Source organism: Pararge aegeria, chromosome 4 (assembly GCF_905163445.1).
Source record: "Pararge aegeria chromosome 4, ilParAegt1.1, whole genome shotgun sequence".
NCBI classification, from domain to species: domain Eukaryota; kingdom Metazoa; phylum Arthropoda; class Insecta; order Lepidoptera; family Nymphalidae; genus Pararge; species Pararge aegeria.
The window spans coordinates 11650856-11671803 of NC_053183.1; the positions used below are offsets into that span (position 1 = coordinate 11650856).

General features: G+C 36.0%; 1 protein-coding gene across 1 annotated transcript; it reads right to left on the reverse strand.

The window, feature by feature from the left end:
• Positions 1-2043: 2043 nt before the first annotated feature.
• On the reverse strand, positions 2044-19883 carry LOC120637586 (ATP-dependent RNA helicase DDX3Y). Its single transcript, XM_039909426.1, has 13 exons — positions 19648-19883; positions 17415-17502; positions 17015-17194; positions 16376-16737; positions 14777-14920; positions 13743-13948; positions 13129-13254; positions 12522-12876; positions 12072-12195; positions 10251-10403; positions 7902-8097; positions 6594-6769; positions 2044-5518 (listed from the first exon to the last, which is right to left on the reverse strand). Exons 1-13 carry the CDS (start codon positions 19690-19692, stop codon positions 5415-5417), a joined length of 2259 nt encoding a protein of 752 aa, XP_039765360.1. The 5' UTR covers positions 19693-19883; the 3' UTR covers positions 2044-5414.
• Positions 19884-20948: the final 1065 nt, after the last annotated feature.

The following is a 20948-nucleotide window of genomic DNA, read 5'->3' on the forward strand; positions in this document are numbered from 1 at the left end:
AGACTGATTCTTATTAATATTTAATAAGATAAAAAATTAAATTTTCTTGATTTAAATAATTGTATTTAAGAAGCAACCTGGTTAGAGCAATAATATACACCCAAGCATTTTTATCGTTGACGTAGTCCTTAACACTATAATAGGACTTTTCTATAAGTTTACGTTTAATACAAACTTTGAACTTTTTAAAAGCCATCTACAAAATATCAACTGGTAGTTTATTGTAAAATTGTATACAATTTTATTTAAATTAATTACTTATTTATCTCGTTTAACAATCTATTATTGTTTGTCAAAGGCTGTTTGTTAATTAGGTGGATCGGTTAACATTTACGTACCTTTAGGTAGTTTATATATCATGGCCAGTGGACACGAACAAAGAGTTTTGCTTCCAGATTGTTTCTAATAAAATTCAAAATTCATTTATTTCAAGTAGGCCTAAGTAATAAGCACTTTTGAAACGTCAAGTCAGTCTGTTTGTAGTGACTCTACCACCGGTTCGGAAGGCAGATTCCAGTGAGAAGAGCCGGCAAGAAACTCAGCAGATTGCTCTTTTCCAACATCATTTTAAAGTTTAACAATCTTTAGAATTTTTCTGTTTTGTGAGAGATGAGAGCGGAGTGGCCTGCTTCCAAGCAGCCTTGTCGTTAAGGAATTCATCAATCGTTTAGTAACCACGATTTGTTAAATGTGTTTTAATATATTGTTTAAACTTAGGTAAAGGTAGATCTAATATTACATATACCCATCCCCACAAAGGATTTCTGTACTTTTCTCAGACGATATGCAGATATCACTAATTTATGTCCGTTTTTAGTTAGTCGACTTTTTGTTTATAATTACTTATGTTTTGTTTAATAAAGATTATAATATTATTATTATAAATATATTGCGAGGCTACTGTAAGTATACCTATTTCTTTAAATTTGGTACAGAGATTCGAATACGCACCGCAGACCGCTGGAAATATCTGAGCTGCCCCCCGGCTTCGTTTCTGACAGTCTATAACGATGAGAGTATCTACAATTCAATATTCAAGAATGCATAAGTCGTTTAAGCAAGCGATCAAGCTGCGATCTTAGACTGAATCATCATTCAACATTTACTATCAGGGTGTGATTGCAGTGATGCCCAGCGCCCAGCTTTGGGACATTAATAAGCTGAATATGATGAATAAAACGTTTTCAGGAATTGATAGCCCAATATGGTTGAGCTGTTACAAATTCTAAAAATAGCGGCGGTACAACCGATCGCAAAAATATTGTCCAATATATCGTGGCGTGTATGCACTGCCAAAAAAAACTGTTAGGCTTGGTACGCAGTGCGACCCGCTGTTTGAACTTCGGATTGTACTACTTCTTTTACATAGGTACTATAGTAGGAAATAAAACAAGGAGTTTCCTGTTTCTTAATTTTTTTTATTAGTAAATTCACATTCAAATTATAGACCACAGATGGTGACAGATGTTACAATACGGGATTTCTACAGACAAAATTTAGTAGGTACATTACTATGATACTGTATCGGTATTTTCCACCGCACTAAACATTAAATAGCTACATCGATTTTTAGAGTGCGTAAATGCTTCAAAATTTCTTATCGGGAGTGAATCAGCAATGAGACAGTCATAAAATAGAAAAATCGAAATAGTTTACGTTCTGAACAAATCACGATACAGATCGAACATCAAAAATATTTCTATATTAATCAACTACTCACATCATAGTTACTGAGAAACGATAAAACGTGTGCGACCCAAATTGACGTGGTGCACGGAATAGGATAATTTATGCTATTTTTAAAGTGAATTAATCACAGTACATAACTATTCTATACCCGTTCATAACGTTAAATAAAGAAATGGAATCTACATTGTTTAGACGACATAATGCCAAAAATCACAGCACCTGTCATTCCAACAATAAAACAACATGATAACGTTATTGAATAATATATATTAAAATTAATATAAATATATATAGATATATATATATATATCAATAATTATTATTATAGTCATTAAAAAAATGGCAATAATAATTAAATCACAATTCATTTAATATAAATGTATTTATATTATAAAACAAAAATCTAAGAGAATTGTCACAATGGGGTTTCCTGTATTCAAATGATAAATTACTAGTTCATTAATGTTGTTTAAAATTAAGTATTTATTACATTTCTTTAATTTTGTTTAGTAGTAATAGCTGTGATAATTCACTTTAAGTCTGTTAATCGCGAGTCTTCGCGCTCTCAAAAACAGGCAAATTAGGACCACCATTTTTATTTGTCACTACTATGCGCCAGTATCGTTACAAGTTTTATTTGGTGTTAGTGTCACTGGGTTTACGTGCAACGTTATCAGATAACAGGTGCAAAATATAAATATATACATATCAATAAATATATAAATGATCATATGTTCTTCTATTTGTTGTTAAGTAATATCTGTACCAAGACCAAAATGGAGCATATATATCCAATACTGAAAATAAAATGTTTTTACATGACATACGACAAAGACATTTAAAATGCAACATCCTTTTAGTAATCGGGTGTCAGTACATAAGAAAACTACTACAGCCACAAAGAGCCAAACTATTTATAGTTTGGCTCTTTGTGGCTATAGATTTATTTGTGCCAGGTCATAATTTTAATATAATATCCATTTATGTTACGTCACGAAACGAACCTTTAATAATTTTTGAAAGAAGTTTACGCGACTGGTTTACATACGCATGAAACATTCTCGATAAAATTTCACACAAATGTTAAAATCGCTTAGGCGTGTTATACACATATGCGGGTCGGTAACAATCGGCACAGCCGGGAGGTAGGAACCAAATATTGTGTGGGGGTGTGGGGGTGTGGGGGTGTGGGGGTGTTTGTGTGTGTTCGATATTTAAGACATTGCCGATCGGCACAACCCGGATGAAATAATTTAGTAGTTGGTTAGCGTTGTTGTTCAGAAATAAATGCCGACCGAAATATATGTATGCATCCCTTCATCAAAAAAATTTATATCTTACTGGTGTATTATTTATTTTTTACTTTCAAGCCCTAGGCTTTTTTACGAGTATTATTCTATGAATAAAAAAATTAAATTAGCTAGCTAGGACGATTGACGTTTCACTTCACATATAAATTAGTAGCGTCTTCTCGCGATGGTTTTCCTTTTTATATTGTGGCCCTAATTGCCGTATTATGATTTTTATGTAAAATTTAAGGACGCAACGGCAATTCACACCTGACCTGAGATTCAGAGATTGCGTCGCGTCGCATATACAAGTGTCTACCGCACCGCTCTCTCCACATAAAAATTTACTTTACCGGTCAATGTCAGTCCGACTCCCAAGAGTACGATTAATAAAACTATCCTAAAAATTTGCACATTTCTTTAAGTTCGAAGTCCACGGTTCCGGTTTGGATAGTCCCCATTTGTTCATGTCATCGGACAAATTAAGACATATTTTCTTTTCTTTTTCTTTGTTTAAAACTATAGGGTAAAACACTAAATTATTACCACTAATTTGAGAAACTAGAGAAACTCAATTGCTTTGCATGATATATTTGTGATACGGAGTGTTAACTAGCAAATTACTACCAATAATGTTAAAAATACATGCATGCATACTATTTAATTTTTCAAAAACGTAGGTAACAAATATTAGAGGTTATACTAAAATACTTATTACCTTTATTAGGTGGCTTTACATGTTGGTTACTAGCACTGATTATTTTTTTATAATTCAAGAACAAACTATCGAGATGTCAATAAATAATTAGTGAAGTGACGGTGATAGGTACAATTACCCTATATATTTTTTTCCCAAATTGTTCTATAGTACAAACAGTATTAAGACTGATTATTATTATTATCAAACTGGCCATTTGAAAAATATTGGAATGAAACAATGGAACAATTTGGGAAAATTTTGAATTTTTTTATATATAATGATTTTATCAGGTGAAAAGCTAGGTTATAGTTCTTTGGAATAAGAAGAAAAAAATAGACTGATCTTGTCCGATGATAACATTATCGATAGAACAAATTGAAAGTACTTTAGGGTTCCACTCCAGCATGATTCTATTAAGAAGCTAGTTTTGTGCGTGTCGGTACGCCTACTTTGGTTCACGAATTTAGTTTGAACCATGATACCTGGGTGGAACGGACTGTGAAATCCAACTTTAAAGTTAGTGTGCGAATGGACACAAATGTGGCACAATTTATTGGACGATGCTTAAGGTCAGAGCCCTTGAGATACGCTCGGGTATCACATTGATAATTTTGAGTTTATGTGTTGTGACTCGGATTGATTCATATAAGGGTTACAACGTCATTGTTAATCCATGCAAATTTATTGACACAGTAAATTATGAGTTACACCAAACTAAATGACCACTTTTGAGTTGTAACTTGCACATATTTAAGTCATACAGTTTACTGCAACCTATAAGGAATCTCAAAATTTGTTTGGACTGCAAGCATATTTTACACTACATTTAACACACAACATGGTTCTACAGACACACATTCTTAAACTAATTTATCAGGAATAAAATGCCATCCTTTATACAATATTCTTTACAAAAGTGGATAACTATAATCAACAAAATTGGCGAAATGTTCTTAAGTAAAATAATGAACCGAAACCAAAATATTTTATTTGTTTGATGATTCACAAAAAAAGAATATTTCGGGCAAGTAAGCGCAATATTAATTTAGCACATCTGTAGCATTCATTAGTTATTATATTGTTGTGTTGCATGTAGTGTAAAGCATGCGCATGATGTCAGCTCTTTACAAGGCCGAATCCCATGTATACTCCATTTTTTCTTACAATTTTTATAACGTAAACAATCTTTTCAGAACTTTTTAGAGTGAAGTATTTTTTAAATATAATTAAAAACAAGTCTGTGAAAAATAATAAAATAACAAGCGTTTTTTATTGTGTATGTCTTTGTTTATTTTTTTTTAATATTTTTAAACAGTCTTTGCACTAAAAAGAAACGAAAAGAATGTTTAAATCAAAATAAAAGTTAAAAAAAATGGATTACACAGTAATTGAAAAACGAGTAGTCTAATCTAAATACGAGGCGAATGTTTGCGCGACAAAATAGGGCTGTGAGCGTGATGTGTATCTGCGCAAACTTCCGTGTTGCAACTTCAGATAGGAGTACTTATTTTAATACCAACAATATCGGCAAACCTGTAGAGAGGAGTGCTAGGACAAATTTGGAATCAAAGTCGTCCAAAGTACCTTCTCTATAGTTTCGAGAACATCTGCCAATGTTATAGGTTGTGTTGGACCGTGTAAAGAGCTGGCATGTGACGTCTTTATGACGGCACTGGTTAAGGTGATCGGTCACGGTCGGGCGGAGCGGCGAGCGGTGTGACGGTGTGTGAGTGCACTTAAGACTCGCCCCACCAGTCGGGACCCCCGCTGTTGCCGCCGCCACCACCGCTGTACGAACTTCCATAGTTGCCGCCGTACGATCCACCGCCGTATCCGAAACCTATGAACACAATTTTATAACTGAAATTGATCCTTATGTAGCCAGATTCGGTGATAGCCTAGATAGGTTAGGGCTCTGACCTTATTTTCTGGCAGACCGAGGTCGACTTTAGCATGTACCTCTAATTTTTTAGAGTTATGTGCGTTTCTAATTTATGCAATTAAATATCACTAGCGTTGAAGGAAAACATAATGAAGAAACCTCACACCTGAGATTTCTCATAATGTTCTCAAAGGTGTATGCAGTCTACCAATCTCTTATGTGGTGGAATACAGCCTAAATCCTTCTCATACTATCTCAGACCCGGTAGTGGGCCGGTCATGGGTTGCAATGAGACTCGTATCGAATAGGTCAGTGGCGTGCACTTCATACATGCACAAAAGCACTGCATACCCTAAAATTGATATATAACCCGTAAAGAAGGAGAATTTTATCCCTTATATATTTAATTTTCCTGCAGTATGCATACCCTGGTAAGGAACCCAAGGCACGCCACTGGAATAGGTTAATGAAATAGTAAGTACTTAGATCTTATGTAAATAGTGTTAGGTCGTATTATGCAATGTTGGAATAAATATTACGATTTCTTCTTTTATTTAATGCATTTTCGGAGAATATGAAGATCTCAGTTTGCCACTCAGTTTCGACGACCTCCCTGGCGCAACAGTGAGTTTAAGTTGGAGGTCCCGGGTTCGATCCTCATCAGCAGCAGAGGCATTTTGGGCATTAATAATTTCTGTGTTTTCTCTGGTGTGGTAAGGTGGAAGGCTTTGGCCGTAGCTTGTTGCCACCTTACCGGTCAACACATGCCGCTAAGCGATTTAGCATTCCGGTACGATGTTGCGTAGAAATCAATTAGGGGTATAGATTTAGCAGGTGAAATTGAAGTTAGTCATATAAAAAAAAAAAGCTCATGTGGCCATATTATAGCTCTAAATGTTTTATTCCTATAAGAGGATGACGGCTGTAACGACATCAGTGAGACATCAATAATATTAGAATGGTGACGACGCCTCAATATCCTCGTAATATAAAAATATATTAAATGTGCAATGAAAAGAAGAATTAGACTTACCTCCTCCAATAGTGGAGGGGCCGGCAGATCTCTGCGCCTGTCGCGGCTGCGTACGGAAGTCCCGGGCGCCGAAGCCGCTACCGGATCCGAAGCGACCGCCGCCTGAGCGACTGCCTCCCCCTGCACGTCTGCCACCGCCTCCCGAGCGTCCGTCCACGGCTGCGCTCGTGAGCCAACTGACAAAACAAAGTATTTTTTCACAGTGACGTAAAAAAATATTTCTACCGACGAACACCATCCGAATTACGATTAGGTTGGATTAAATGCATTGTTGGTCTAATGGTTGCAACGTTCAACTATGGATCTCGAGGTCCGGGGCTCGAATCCCGCATCAGTTAAGAATTATTAGAAACAGAATACGTTTTTTCTGTTAAAGAATTTTAAGTAACAGTCCGGAGTTAGGAAATTGGCGGTGGCAACCCCCGTGCCTCTGAGAGCACGTTAAGCCGTCGGCACCGGTTATTATCACTTACATGTGATGTTAGTCGATGAAACCTGCCAACCCGCATTAGAGCAGCGGGGTGGGACTATGCCCTAAAAACATTCTCTCCTATGGGAGACGATGGGCTCATGCCCTGCAGTGGGACATTAATAGGATGCGGATGATGATGATGATGTTGATGTCGAATGTTACACAGTTACTTGCCGTTCTTTCGTCCGCGTTTGTTACTGTTTTTATACTAAACCCGTAGGAACGGTTTCTTCCCTTCCATTTTTTATTCCAGAGATAAAAAGTAGGCTATGTACGCCTCCGCCTATGCCAAAAATCCAGTTGATTGGTGGCTTGGTTAGGGCGTAAAGGAAGAACAAACAGACACACTTTCGCTTTTATAATAGTAGCAAAGATGAGCTGTTGAAAGAATGCTTTACTTGGGCAATATATTGGTAAGCAAAACACGATAAAAACCAAACAATACTCATAGGCTAGCAAATCTCTGTTATAAAGACCGATAAAAGGAAATATTAAATTTTACAAACATCTTACATACACACCTGCATTTTAATATATTGTGTAAAAAAAATTAAATAATAACAGTTAATTTACAAATATAAAAAGCAATTCAAAAAATAATATTTATTTCTGCTGGATTGGAGAAAAGAAGGAATAAATTAAATACAAAACTGAGTTGACTGGGAATCAATTCGTTACTAAGAATATTCGAACACTGATAATAAGGTGTGAAGTCTACCAATACGCATTTGGCCATTCTAAGCCATCATTTTGAGAGGAGACTGATGCCAATTAGAAAGTAGGTAAATGGGTAAAAATGATGATGATGATGAATGAGTTGATAAATGATCACTTACTTAGGAACATCCTGCTTAGCTTCAACGAGAAGCTCCACCAGGTCCCGTGCCAGGCCGCGGTTGGAGTCGTTGAAGAAGGACGTGGCGACCCCGAGGTTACCCATACGGCCTGTACGACCGATGCGGTGCACGTACTCCTCAACGTCCGACGGCAAATCAAAGTTTATCACGTGACGCACGTGAGGGATATCCAAGCCTGAACAATAAAATTATATATATTTTAGCAACAGCCTTGGCTTGATAATTTGTAACTGCATTAAAAGCCTTTGTACAATACAATCACTTTTCTATGTTACATTGACAAGGTGTTACTTAACACTGAATAAATAACTATTGTAATTACCAATTTAATATTGTTTCTTGTTGCTTAAAGATCAGGTTTAAAATAAAGAGATACAATATAATAGAGGACGCCAATACGATAACAATAAATACTGCTTGAAGACGACTTCTCCTAAAGCGTTTTGATTGACCTGATGATCATTAAAGATGAAAACATCTGGGCAGGTAAACAGATGTAATGAAAAAAAAGTGGTAGTACTGTACATAGTATAATAATATAATTAGCGAAATGTCAGTTTTGGTTAAGGTTTCGATGAGAACATGAGCAAAGGTTAATGGGATTTTGCATTTACTGATTTCTAAGCAAAGCAAAAAAATATAAGCCAACTTTTTGCCGGTCAGTCAAAACCTGATCCTAATAAGGCATGATTTAATTTTATCCCATGCAAAAAACACATGTTGAGTCAAATTGTGTTTTCCTATTCATAATTGCAGGCACTGCGATAATCTGTCTGGTCGACCGGGTGCTTTCTTTACATATGTGATGTTAACTCTAAAATAATATATATAAATGCAAGGTGCATTTATATATATTATTTTAGTCAATTGAGTCTTACTAGAAAATTCACTGTTAAATTAATTCAAAATAATCTGTAAGTACACTCATTAAAAAGAAATACCAACCTGTGAATCCGAAATTTATGATAGCAATAATTAAGAATAAATGAGTTAATAAATATAATGGATAAAGGAAACTTAATATAATAATATTAAATATTACTACACTTCTAATAAATTTCAATTATACCATTGGTGTTCGCTTACATTGTGATGCAAATATACAAAGAAATAATAAATTAGTCAGTGAGGATACAAGAAACGCCAATAGATATACTAGTTCAGTTTAGATCTACTGAGCTAATAACTATATGATTCAATAAAATTGACATCAAAAAGTAATTTTACTGTACAGGAGTTGTAGTGCAGGCTACCATTGACATTCTAGGAAATAACTAGCGAATTTGTCCGCCTTTGTTTAAAATGGCATCGTAAAGGAAGGACAAACCCACTTTAGCATTTGTCATATTAGTAAGGACTAGTGAGGATGATATATAATACTTATGTGTCTTGTCACAAAACTTCCAAACGACTGGACCAATTTAGATGAAATATTGTTTATATATTTCAATGGGTTCCATGATGGATGCGATAGGCCTTGCAATGCCCTGTATAATGTATTGTATGTCTGATACAATACATTATACAGGGCATTGCAAGGCGAGTCGATTTTTGTACAATCATCGATATTAGGTGTAGCAAAGGGAAAAAAAAGTTGAAACATAAATACTGAGTGTACCAGCTATAGGGAGTCCTTTAATAAAATAATAACCTTTTCATGGTACTTTTGTGAGTACTTTCAAGGGTGTAATGTAGAAACAAAGGTCCATATACTGTGAAACAACTGGCGGTCTAGCGGCTAGCTACCTAGCTGTTAGCGTTGATCTAAAGTATATCTACTAGAAAACTTCCCCACAAAATCTTTGATTGTAGCTCCCCTTATTACAACGTTATTTTAACATCTCTGAATAAATGCCCTCATTTTTATTTCAAACTACGGCATGGGTGATGTTACGGATGACACTAAATATATTTTTTTATGAAAACTACGGTTATTGCTCTTATAGTATCAATACCGGGCAAAAGTTTTGAAACAAAGTTTTTCAAAATCACGAATTCTGTAATGACCATGGAAATTATAACAAGACTCTAGAAATGCCTTTAAGCACTTTAAAGTGTAGATTAAACACATTGCTGCATAACGTCTGTTATCATGTAGTTACAAAAAATTACATTAAAGTCGCAAACTGTTGCAAATGTTTTGTAAGAATTCGAGTGTGTGTTAGAGTCTCTTTTGCGGCGACAGGTGACGCATACGCATTATTTCTAGTGCAACATTAAGATTTCTATAGTAACAACCCATCTGCATAATACCCCCAAATCCGACGAGCATTGTTGAAATAATGCCTGAAATAAACTAATTAAAGTGTAAGAAATATATGGAGAGACCTCTAGCGGCAACAGCCGTGGCGACTAGAATGGGCGTCTGTCCCGTGCGGAAGCGACGCAATGCCTCCTCGCGCTCGCGCTGCGTACGATCACCGTGGATCGACGTCACTGGGTAGCCATCGGCGTCCAGAAATTCTTCTAGTTGATCGGCACCTGCATACAAAAGCGTGTTGAAAGGCAGTGACCACAAATCCGCACCGGGTCAGTCAGCCAGTAGTGGTTTACGGCGTAAACCCTTTTCATTGTGGGAGGAGACCCGTGCCATATAATGATTTGATAACGATGATGATGATGGACAGAATTGGTAGTGAACTACCATAATAACTTTTCATCGAGTAAGTTTTGTTTAGTTTTATTAATAATAATAATAATAATTTAATTTTTATTTGGTAACTATGACCCATTTACACTATGTTAGGATTATTAACTTCTATAACCTAAGCCATTGCTTTATATAAACAGTGTCAATAATGCAAAGCTTTCGTTTCAAGTAAACATATAAGGGTGACATAAAATACATTATATCATGCCTGATATTATCACACATTTCATAACTTAACCTTGTCGACCTATTTGTAAGGAAATGCACGAACGAATGAAATGAAAATATTTAAAGCTGTAAGAAGTGTAGTATGTTGTTATTTAAGGTTGAAGTTATTTAGAAAATGTAGAGTTTCGCTAATTACTGCAGAACATTACAGGCTTTTACTAAGTACATTACCTTTGGTTCGCTTATATAACCTAGGGTTTTACAAAGTGGTTGATGATGTGTTATGTATGGTTCCTATGGGCCTATATAAGGTGCTGGAATGCCAAACAGCTGCCCGACACCCCGGGGAAGAGAAAGGATGACGACAGCTGTACTCCACATCTGCCGTTACCACACGGCACAGTTGAAATGTATAAATAGCTAATTCATGGGAACTTTTGTTCGATTACACCTGACTAGTATTGAACTCGTTTGAGCTCTTAATCATACCACAACAACAAAGCAAACTTATATTATTACATGTACAGGTTAAAATCTAAACAATGCTTAGTATTTGATTAATAGTCCCTAGTATTTTAGATGAAATTATCTAAATTAATATAAACGAAATTACTAAAGTAATATCTTGTCTTTTTTCCGTGTCAGACATTGTTACTGCAGCAGATGAATTGACATGAGTCCAATCGTTATATAAAAACAACTTGTTGCCCGTGATTTTGTTCGAGTGCAAATTTCATGTGTGTGCTTACACTATACCTACGTGTTGCTCCGACCCCTGAATTGCTGCAATGTAAGAATGCTAACAAGGAAAAGCTATCCCAATAAGTATATACAAATGTTAGTATAGATTAAATTTTACAAACTCAATTCAGCTATTCTATCTGTTAGTTTATTTATGAGAAGTAGTGTACCCAGCCTGTTTCACCTGGCTAGATTTTGCTTTATTTTATTTAAAAAATAAACTTACATCATTAATTAACATAAATAAACTTACAATTAGTCTCAGAATATATTAAATCATTTATTTCTCTCCGTATTCATTCTCTTCTATTCTCTTCTCGAGCGGGTGAAGATCATTATCTACACCCATGAACACCCAACAATAGAATATCATCATAGTAAATAAAAGCTGTATTTGACAGTTCAAAAGTAGGAGAGCTCCGATCGTCACCAAACTACAGGATTACTCGCCAGGTCAATCCAGAGATTCCCTGAAAGTTTCATTGAAATCGGTCCAACCGTTTCGGAGCCTATACGGAACATACCCACACACTTTCTCTTTTATATATAGATATATTATTATCTAGCAGTTGACACTATTAATAACTTACCTTTCTTAGTTTCCACGAAGACGAGGGTAAGCTGGTCGTCTTCAGGCGAGCGTTGAAGCAAGTTCGACGCATTTAATAAATCCAACAGGAAGGATCGTTTGTCTTGTTCCTCTACCCATACCACCTGAAATTTAATATCATATAAAACTCATGGAATTAATAATTCGTGACCGGTAGAAAGAACTTTTGAAAAACTAATTTGAACGGTATTGAGAACCTGTCCATCCAACACCAGGAACCGCTGGTGAGTGTTCTTTTATGTTTAAATGTGTTGAATTGTGAATAGGTTCTTACAATTATCAAATTTCGTGCAATAAAATACATACGCCGCACCGCATATTGTTTTCGTGGTTAACTATTTACACGTGAAGCCATTTTATTACATTACCGCACAGCCACGCGCCTCACTACTTTGATATTTAACTATAGAGCCAAAAAATTGGTTTTTACCTTTTGGGTGATATTCTCAGAAGTAGATCCGACACGACCGACAGCGAGGAAAACATAATTATAAAGAAAGTCCTGAGCGAGAACTTGTATTTGCTTCGGGAAAGTAGCAGAGAACATAAGTGTTTGTCGTTCGCCGGTCTTGGGCATTGTGTTGCATTCGACGATCTTGCGGATCTGAGGCTCGAAACCCATGTCCAACATTCTGTCGGCCTCGTCCAGCACAAGATGGCGGCAATGGTCCAACGCCACTCGCCCGCGATTAAGCATATCCACCAGTCGGCCCGGTGTAGCCACGAGAAGATGGCAACCACGTTCTAACTCGCGGAACTGGTCCAGGATTGGGGAGCCACCATATCTGGAAGAAGGATAGGAAGAACATTTAAAATCTTGACAATATTTAAAAAATGCAAGATACAGAATTTGAAAATTTTCCACTAAAATTGCAGTTTACATTTTAGTCAACCCATTTTTTTTACTTTTTCTAAAAGGTGTGACAATCGAAGAAACTACTAGTATTTCCTACCCACAGACACATAGAATACTCCTCCTACGAGTCTTAATAGGCCCAGAAGTCAGATTTACTCCAGGCGATTATTTTTATACTTACACAACGCACGGTCGCACACGTGAGCGATAGGCGAACTTCCTGGCCTCGTCGAAAATCTGTGTTGCGAGCTCGCGAGTGGGTGCCAACACTAATCCGAGGGGATACTGTTTGCGTCTGATAAAAGGCCTATGAACAAACAAAATAATTTTCGTAATATAATAATAATTTTCATAATAAATGGTAATACAGTAAAAGTAAGTAAGATATTACAAAATCTTGAATTTACCTGTATTAAAGAAAGAAAAAAAAAGGATACTTTATTGTACACCAAGAAACTCATACAATAAGAACTTATAACGACACATATAAATATGTGCGCTTTTCAAACTAATACTTATCATTGACCCCTACTATGTAAATAACTAACATGAAGGATAAGGACACTTTTCAAATACAATGTAAAAAAAAAGCAGATAATTAAAAAATACCTTTTTATATTTCCCCATGATAAGGTTATTAACATCTAGTCATTAAACATTTCATAGTTTAGGAGTTATATAGGTTTTTAAGTGACAATGTAAGGCAATAAAGCTCAAAAATTGCAGATTTATTTTTATTTTAATAAGATTATTTATTTAGAGATTTATTTTTATTTTTTATTTTAATACACTCACTGCTTAACTGGTCCCGCCTCGTACATCTGGTTGAGAATGGGCACGAGAAAGGCGGCTGTCTTTCCCGAACCTGTCTGCGCGCACGCCATGACATCTCTCCGGCCCAACACTATCGGGATCGCATATTTCTGCACCGGTGTGGGCTTATCGTAGCGGGCGTGCGTTATATTTGAGCGCATTATTTCCGTCAGGTTAACATCATCAAACTGTTAAAATAATAAAAAGAAAATATTTAATACATAAAAACTTAAACTCATAGTGCACACTTTACATTACATAACTGCAAAACTACTGTCTGACATACATAGAAACTTAAATCGATGGATAAAGAGAGTTTTTCGGGATTTATAGTTTACACACCTTATACACTTACTATAGCCAATCTAGGATTAATTACAAACACAACGAAGGCAGATTAAGTCTATGCAATGCGACGCAATCTTGAAAACGACGAAACGACCACACTTATACAATTTAGGACCCCGTAATCCGTGGTAGGACATGTAAACCACGAAACCAGCGAGGCAGTTACGCCTATAATGGGACAATGTGTACATGGTGCGACACCTCTATATAATCCCCAAATTGTAAAGTCTTGTTTCCACTTTTGATTTTGTTTTTGTAGAATTGTTTATGTTACAAGTCGATTCCATCATATCAACTCAATACCGGTCCACTACTTATAAGCCACGTGTCTTCCACATTTAAATGTACAAGGGTGTAGGTCAAAGTCCACCACGCTGGCCAAGTGTGAATTGGTGGACTTTACACGCCTTTGTTAAAATTATGTAGAGCTCACAGGGATTCGATCCTCATAGTGTTTGATGTTTCACCGCTGACGCAAGTGATATTTAATAGCCTACAACGCATACAACCTAGTAGTAGTAGTAGTAGAGTGAGATTTTATCCCACCAAAAATCGTAACGATTTACCTATTACGATTTTTGGCTCACGCTCACCTCACGCTTCCAATAATATATTTAATACAAAAAGTTTCCGGCCGTTTGATCCGCTATTATCGCCAGGATACTCACGGTTGTAATGAAGTCTGGCACATTGTCACCGCTGGCCTCAACTGGTATATCCTCGTATTTGGAGAAATTGATGCCTGTGTTGCCAGTGCCAAACAGCTCCAACTCCTGCCGCTCGTCGCGAGGTAGCGGGACTGTCCAGTCGTTCTAAAGTACACAATAATATAGGAAAACTGTTTACTGTCTATTTTAGTACCACAAAAAGTACAGTACTTAATATTCACGAAATAAGCCTCATCTGAACTTGCTCATAAGTTATCATTGAACGTGTAGTTAACTTCCCGATAACCACATGTTCAACGATAACAGTTTCACTTCCAGGGCTAAAAAGTACCCCATGTTGGCCTTCAGGATGCCACCATAACTCTATTAAACGTCATGGACATCATTTTTGCTTTAATGCCCTGCTTTGATAACCCCCAAAACTCCCCTGCCAAGTCCCAAAGTCAAAGTCAAAGTCAAAAATATCTTTATTCAAGTAGGCCCACAGGTGGCACTTTTGATGCGTACATAAAAATTACACGGTACTGAGATGATGGCGATAACCACATTCGTAAACTTAAAACTAAAGCTACGAGGGTTCCAAACGCGTCCCGGTCTAAGAAGAAGCCCACAACAAACTTAGCCGGGTGTTTTTTTTTTTTTTGTTATCACCACATCTCACAATGCCATTTTAAATTATTAGAAGAGCAACCTGGTTAAAGCAATAATTTACACCCAAGCTTTTTTATCGTTTACGTAGTCCTTTATACTATAATAGGACTTTTCTATAAGCTTACGTTTAATACAAACTTTGAACTTTTTAAGAGACATCTCCAAGATGTCAATTGGTAGTTTATTGTAGAATTGTATGCAATTTCCTTTAAACGAATTATGAATTTTATGTAACCTAGTATATTGCACTGTAAGTTTATTCTTACTTCTAATGTTTAAATGATTGCAGTCACATTTTTCTTAAATTTAGAAATGTTTTTATGAACGTACATTAAATTTTCATATATGTACTGACTATACACTGTAATTATTTTAAAATCTTTAAATTTATCTCTCAATGACTCTCTCGGACCCATTTTGTAGATAGAACGAACAGCCCTCTTCTGCAGCACGAAAATAGTGCTAATATCAGCAGCATTACCCCAAAGTAAAATTCCATATGACATAATGCTGTGAAAGTAACTAAAATATACCAGTCTAGCAGTTTCTACGTCGGTCATATGGCGTATCTTCTTTACCGCATAGGCAGCAGAACTAAGCTAGCTATTTGCCAGGATTAGAACTATTCTATGTCTCCAGACTATCTACTCTACTCTCTATCTCCATATCAATTTTCAACTAGATTGGTGCAGTGGTTGAGCGGCACAAAGGTTAAGTACAAATAGACACACTAGTAGTAGTTGTAGTACAGCTTTCCAGCGAAGTAAAACTTCTTATTTCTTGCGCAATAGTATTGCTACAAGCCTACGCCTCAGGTAAATGAACAAAAAGCATTTTGATAGTCCTTGATGCCCTGCAAAGTGTTGCTATGTTTATAGGCGATGGCTTTCCATCTACCACCTTACATATTTAATATTAAAGAGAAAATAAAACTTAACGCTAAGGTACCTCGTCCCGGCGCGACGAGGTGCGTCGCACGTCGTCGGACGCCCAGCGCGACTGTGAGCGTTCGTCGGAGCGCGGCTCTGGCTCCTTCCAGCGGTCGTTGCGTGGCGGTGGCGGCTCATTGTAGTCCTCGTCGCGCCGTATGTCGCGCGACGGCATCGGTCCGCGGCTAGGGGCGCTGTTGCCGCCAGTAGCGCTGCCGCCAGCGGTCGCACCGCCCGCGGCGCTAGCAGTACCGCCGCCGGCCGCGCCTGCAGCGTTTCCTCCAGAGCCGCCGCTACCGCCTCCGCCGCTGGCGCCGCCGCTCCGGCGCTCTGGCTCCGGCCAACGCTCGGAATCTCCATTCTGATATCCGCTGTCACGACCTACACAAATGTAGATTATAAATATAAAATGAAAACTACAAAAGACGTAAAAAGGGCATAGTTAGGCATAGGACGTGGTATGTAGGTGGTGCGAAATGACTACCTTACTACGTTTAATAAATTATAACTGTTCTTTCTTTAATAAGTACATTGGTTACTAAGTGATTAAATAAGCTTCATTGCTTTTTGCTTTGCACCTCAGGCATTCGTGGCATAGTTGCCCAAGTTGTCTCAGTATATATTCACACATATGCTTTCTGTAGTGCATCAAACTTACCGCGGTCTCTGCGCGGGTATCGCGAGTCGTAGCCGCGATCGTAGTCACGGTCGCGTTCACGATCGCGGTCGTCGCGCCGACCACCACGGTCGTAGCCTCTAGAGTTGCCTCCGAATGATGAACGGTTGTCTCGTGCGTCGTTCGGACGAGTATCTAAGCTTGGACGCTTAGGCTCTTCACCTAGGTGACAAAATACAAATTTTCTATTAAAAAACAGGAATAATGCGTATTATATTAATATGTAGATGCACACCAACATAATATTCAAACTGTATGAGTTAATTTATAAATAAACCTATTTATAAATTAACTCATAACTCTAATAGGTGACCGGATTGTGAAGTATGTAGAAAGTACCATGAAAAAAATGCATCTACAAATTGAACTTTCTCTTAGTTACCTTTTGCATCCAACTGCCTACGCAGATGCGGAGGGATGTACCGGCTAGTACTCTTAGGAGCCTGAGGCTGCAAGTCCAGACCAGCAAGCTGTAACAAAATATAGAAACAATTACTATTAAAGCAAGTACATACATATTTTTTCAAAATAAAAATAAAATTATATAAACAAATATGTATCTAGATAATAAAACAAAAACATTCCCTTTGATTCTATTATCTTTTAATGTTTCAAACATATTTTACTGCATGTAACAAAACGGTTGTTTACATTGATAGGCAGGTACAAGCAAATGGACCAATCTTAGGATATATGTTAGAAATGTAAAATATAAAAATAGTCATTCATCATTATCATCAACCCCTTACTGGTCTACTACAGGCCACGGGTCTCCTCACAGAGTGAGAACGGTTCAGGAGATTATCTACCACGTTTGCCAAGTGCAGTTTTGTAGAATTCACCACACCATTGAGAACATTATAGAGAATTCTCAGGCATGCAGGTTTTCCCACAATGTTTTCCTTAACCTTTAAAGCAAGTCATAATTAATTTACTTAACTTTAAAACCCAGATAACTCCAAAAATTCAGTTCAAATTCAAAATTTCTTTATTCATGTATGCCTATCATAGGCACTTGTGAAGCGTTCATACATATATGTTTACATAATTGTAAGGGGATGGTGATAACTTTGTTCGCCAACTTAAACCTACAGCTACTAGTTGTGCAAGCCAGGACCTAAACTCTGTCTCCACATAAGGAAAGCCAAAGCCTGAACCACTAGGCTGTAAAATATTGATATACCATTACAAAATGAAAGAAATTATATTAAAAAACAGACTTATGTTGATAAACCATACATCATGTAATTTAAAATTTAACTTAACATACTTTAGGAAGGATAGTTATTGTCTATGAGTATGATACAACTCATATACTTTACACCGGCGAGGCTATGGTGAATAGAGTAGCTAGTGTGAGATGAAGAGAGGAATTTAGTTACAATTCTGGTTCACTATATGGTGCTCTTTTTATACCATACTTTGATGTTGTTTTTAACTTTCCTGCAATCAAATTATTAGGCGTAGGTAGAAAATCCTAGGCTCTCAGCTATTTTTATATCAAATTCTAGCATACATATGTTAATAAGTTTTTTTAAAAGAGACTTGACCAATCTAGTTGTCTTAATTTTTTTATTATGGCTTACTTGGATGGTTCTTAGATATAGTTGGAGCAAATAAGTGATGTCCAGATCCAGAATTTACAAAGTTAACAAGCAGGGTATGTTTATAGTTATGATGTATAGTTATTTTTTAACTCTTCATCAAATACTGAAGTTCTAATCAAAATCAAAGCAAAACATCACTGAATAGTATCAACAAGCAACAGGTTTTCAAAAACCCCTCTTTTATCACTGGTTTGTTCTGTTATTGTTGTTACAATACAACCTAATTCTTTGTTGAGTAGTTTTATTTGAATAACAGAATTACAGTTTGGTTGCCTTCATTAATTAAACCATCAGAATATTAATGTGCTATTTTAAAAAACAGGACAATCTTACTGTTATGTTTTGCTATAAGGGGTGCATAGTACAAGTTTGCGACAAGAGATTTGTAGGTTATATTCAAAGGTTATAATAATCCATTCACAAAATGATTAAAAAATACACTTATTTGTTACATTAAATATATTAATTCATAATATAATCAGTGCTTTTCCCTCTTCATTTTATTTGTAATGTACCAATTGTATATCTACCACACATTGAGGGAATTTCGTTACAAACAAAATGTAAAATTACAAGTTTTAAATTAACGCTTGAAATAATAAAGAAAGCTTTCCCACTTTCAATTATTGATTGATAGTTTAATCTAATTATTAATAGGGATGATTCACCCACAAAAACTAAAAATTCGGGGGCAAAGGAGCAATTCTATGGTGATATTGACCTCATTTCTATACAGTTATGCTAATCATTCACAAAGCTCTTAAAGTTAACGCTACATAAAGAGAAAAGAACTTAGAAAATCAATCAGAACCTAGAAGTCAGGTCGCCATGTTGGTTATCCCAAGACACGTAAAGAGACACTAGGTATTGCTGATATTATGGCATGCTTATAACATTGCAACAAAAGTATCGAACAATACAAATAAATAAGAAAGTTAACGTGTAGTAAAATTTAAGGTCCATTTATTCAGAGAAAAATCAATACAAAGATGAACATGAGGCACTGACCTGCTGCTCTAGACCTGTTCCATTTTGGTTGGTAACATTACTCATATTACTACCAAGCGGTACGTTTTTTTGGGAACTTTGCTCCAAAAATACTTTACAAACACAGTCTACAATGAATTTTGCACAATCACAAATTCACAAAATCTTAAATCACATGAAAAGGCTTCAATTTTTCTCCCCGAAATCACTTTTCATTCGCAGTTTTTGTTCTTCACGGATGATGGTGACTTTGTCTTTGACCGTTTCATTCACTCCATTCTCTATAAAATATTCTAGTTCATTCAGCATAGATACAAAAACATTTTATAAGGCTACTTACACACGTTAACCCCAAAGCTTGATATGATTGATAAAGCAGCATTGGTCCAAACATTTGCGTAAAATGCTTAATTAAAATAGTAAAGGGCTCATGAGAAATACGATCGTCTTATAAGTACGGGCAATATTATTATGGCTAAACAAAAAGTGAACTAAAAAACATAGTAAAGCATTAGTAAATAAATATTAAATATAGTAATTTAAGTTGGTTCATTAATAAATAAACTAAATTATTTATATACTATTACATTAATCCTCATAAGTCGAATAATTATTGGATCGACGTTTTGTTTTCTTTCCTTTCATTGATTTTAAGGTCTTGGAAGTTAAAAGCTCGTTAAAAAAAATTTATGATGTTGTGTGGTATCCGCACAAAAGTCAGAGCCATGTAAACTTAACATTGGTGCCCAATCAATTGTACGGTAGCCTTTAACGTAGTAATAAATTATTATAAAGTTATCTTTGATCAGTGCGGCGAAAACGTCGTAGCTTGTTATTTAAGGGCCTACTGACATATCCAATATTTGATTTTGTACCGAGGACTCGCGATCCGATTTCTCCTATATTTATTTTAGTTAAGCTTTCCCTATTGTTCTTAGAAGTCTTCGTATCTTTTTCATTTTTGGTTATTTTTGCTTTAGGCAGGGATGTCTTTTACGAGTTTCGGTCTTAGTTATAAAATTATAGAGATTTATTTAAATTTTTTTATTAGCTATGTTATTGATACCTATCAGCTTATAAGAGCTAGAAAAATTAATGTCCTTATCGACTAAAGTAGTTAATTATTGAGAATTTCAACAACTTACGTTGTACAAAATATTGTGGTAAATATAACCTTACTTCCTTGTATCTCCATACTTCCTTGTTTATTTTTCAAGCCTACTCTAACAATATTTACATTTGGCGCTTCTTTTAAGAGTTACCCTGATGCAAATGTGGCGCCATCCTAATTTAATACATTTTGACGACACTTTTTCATATAC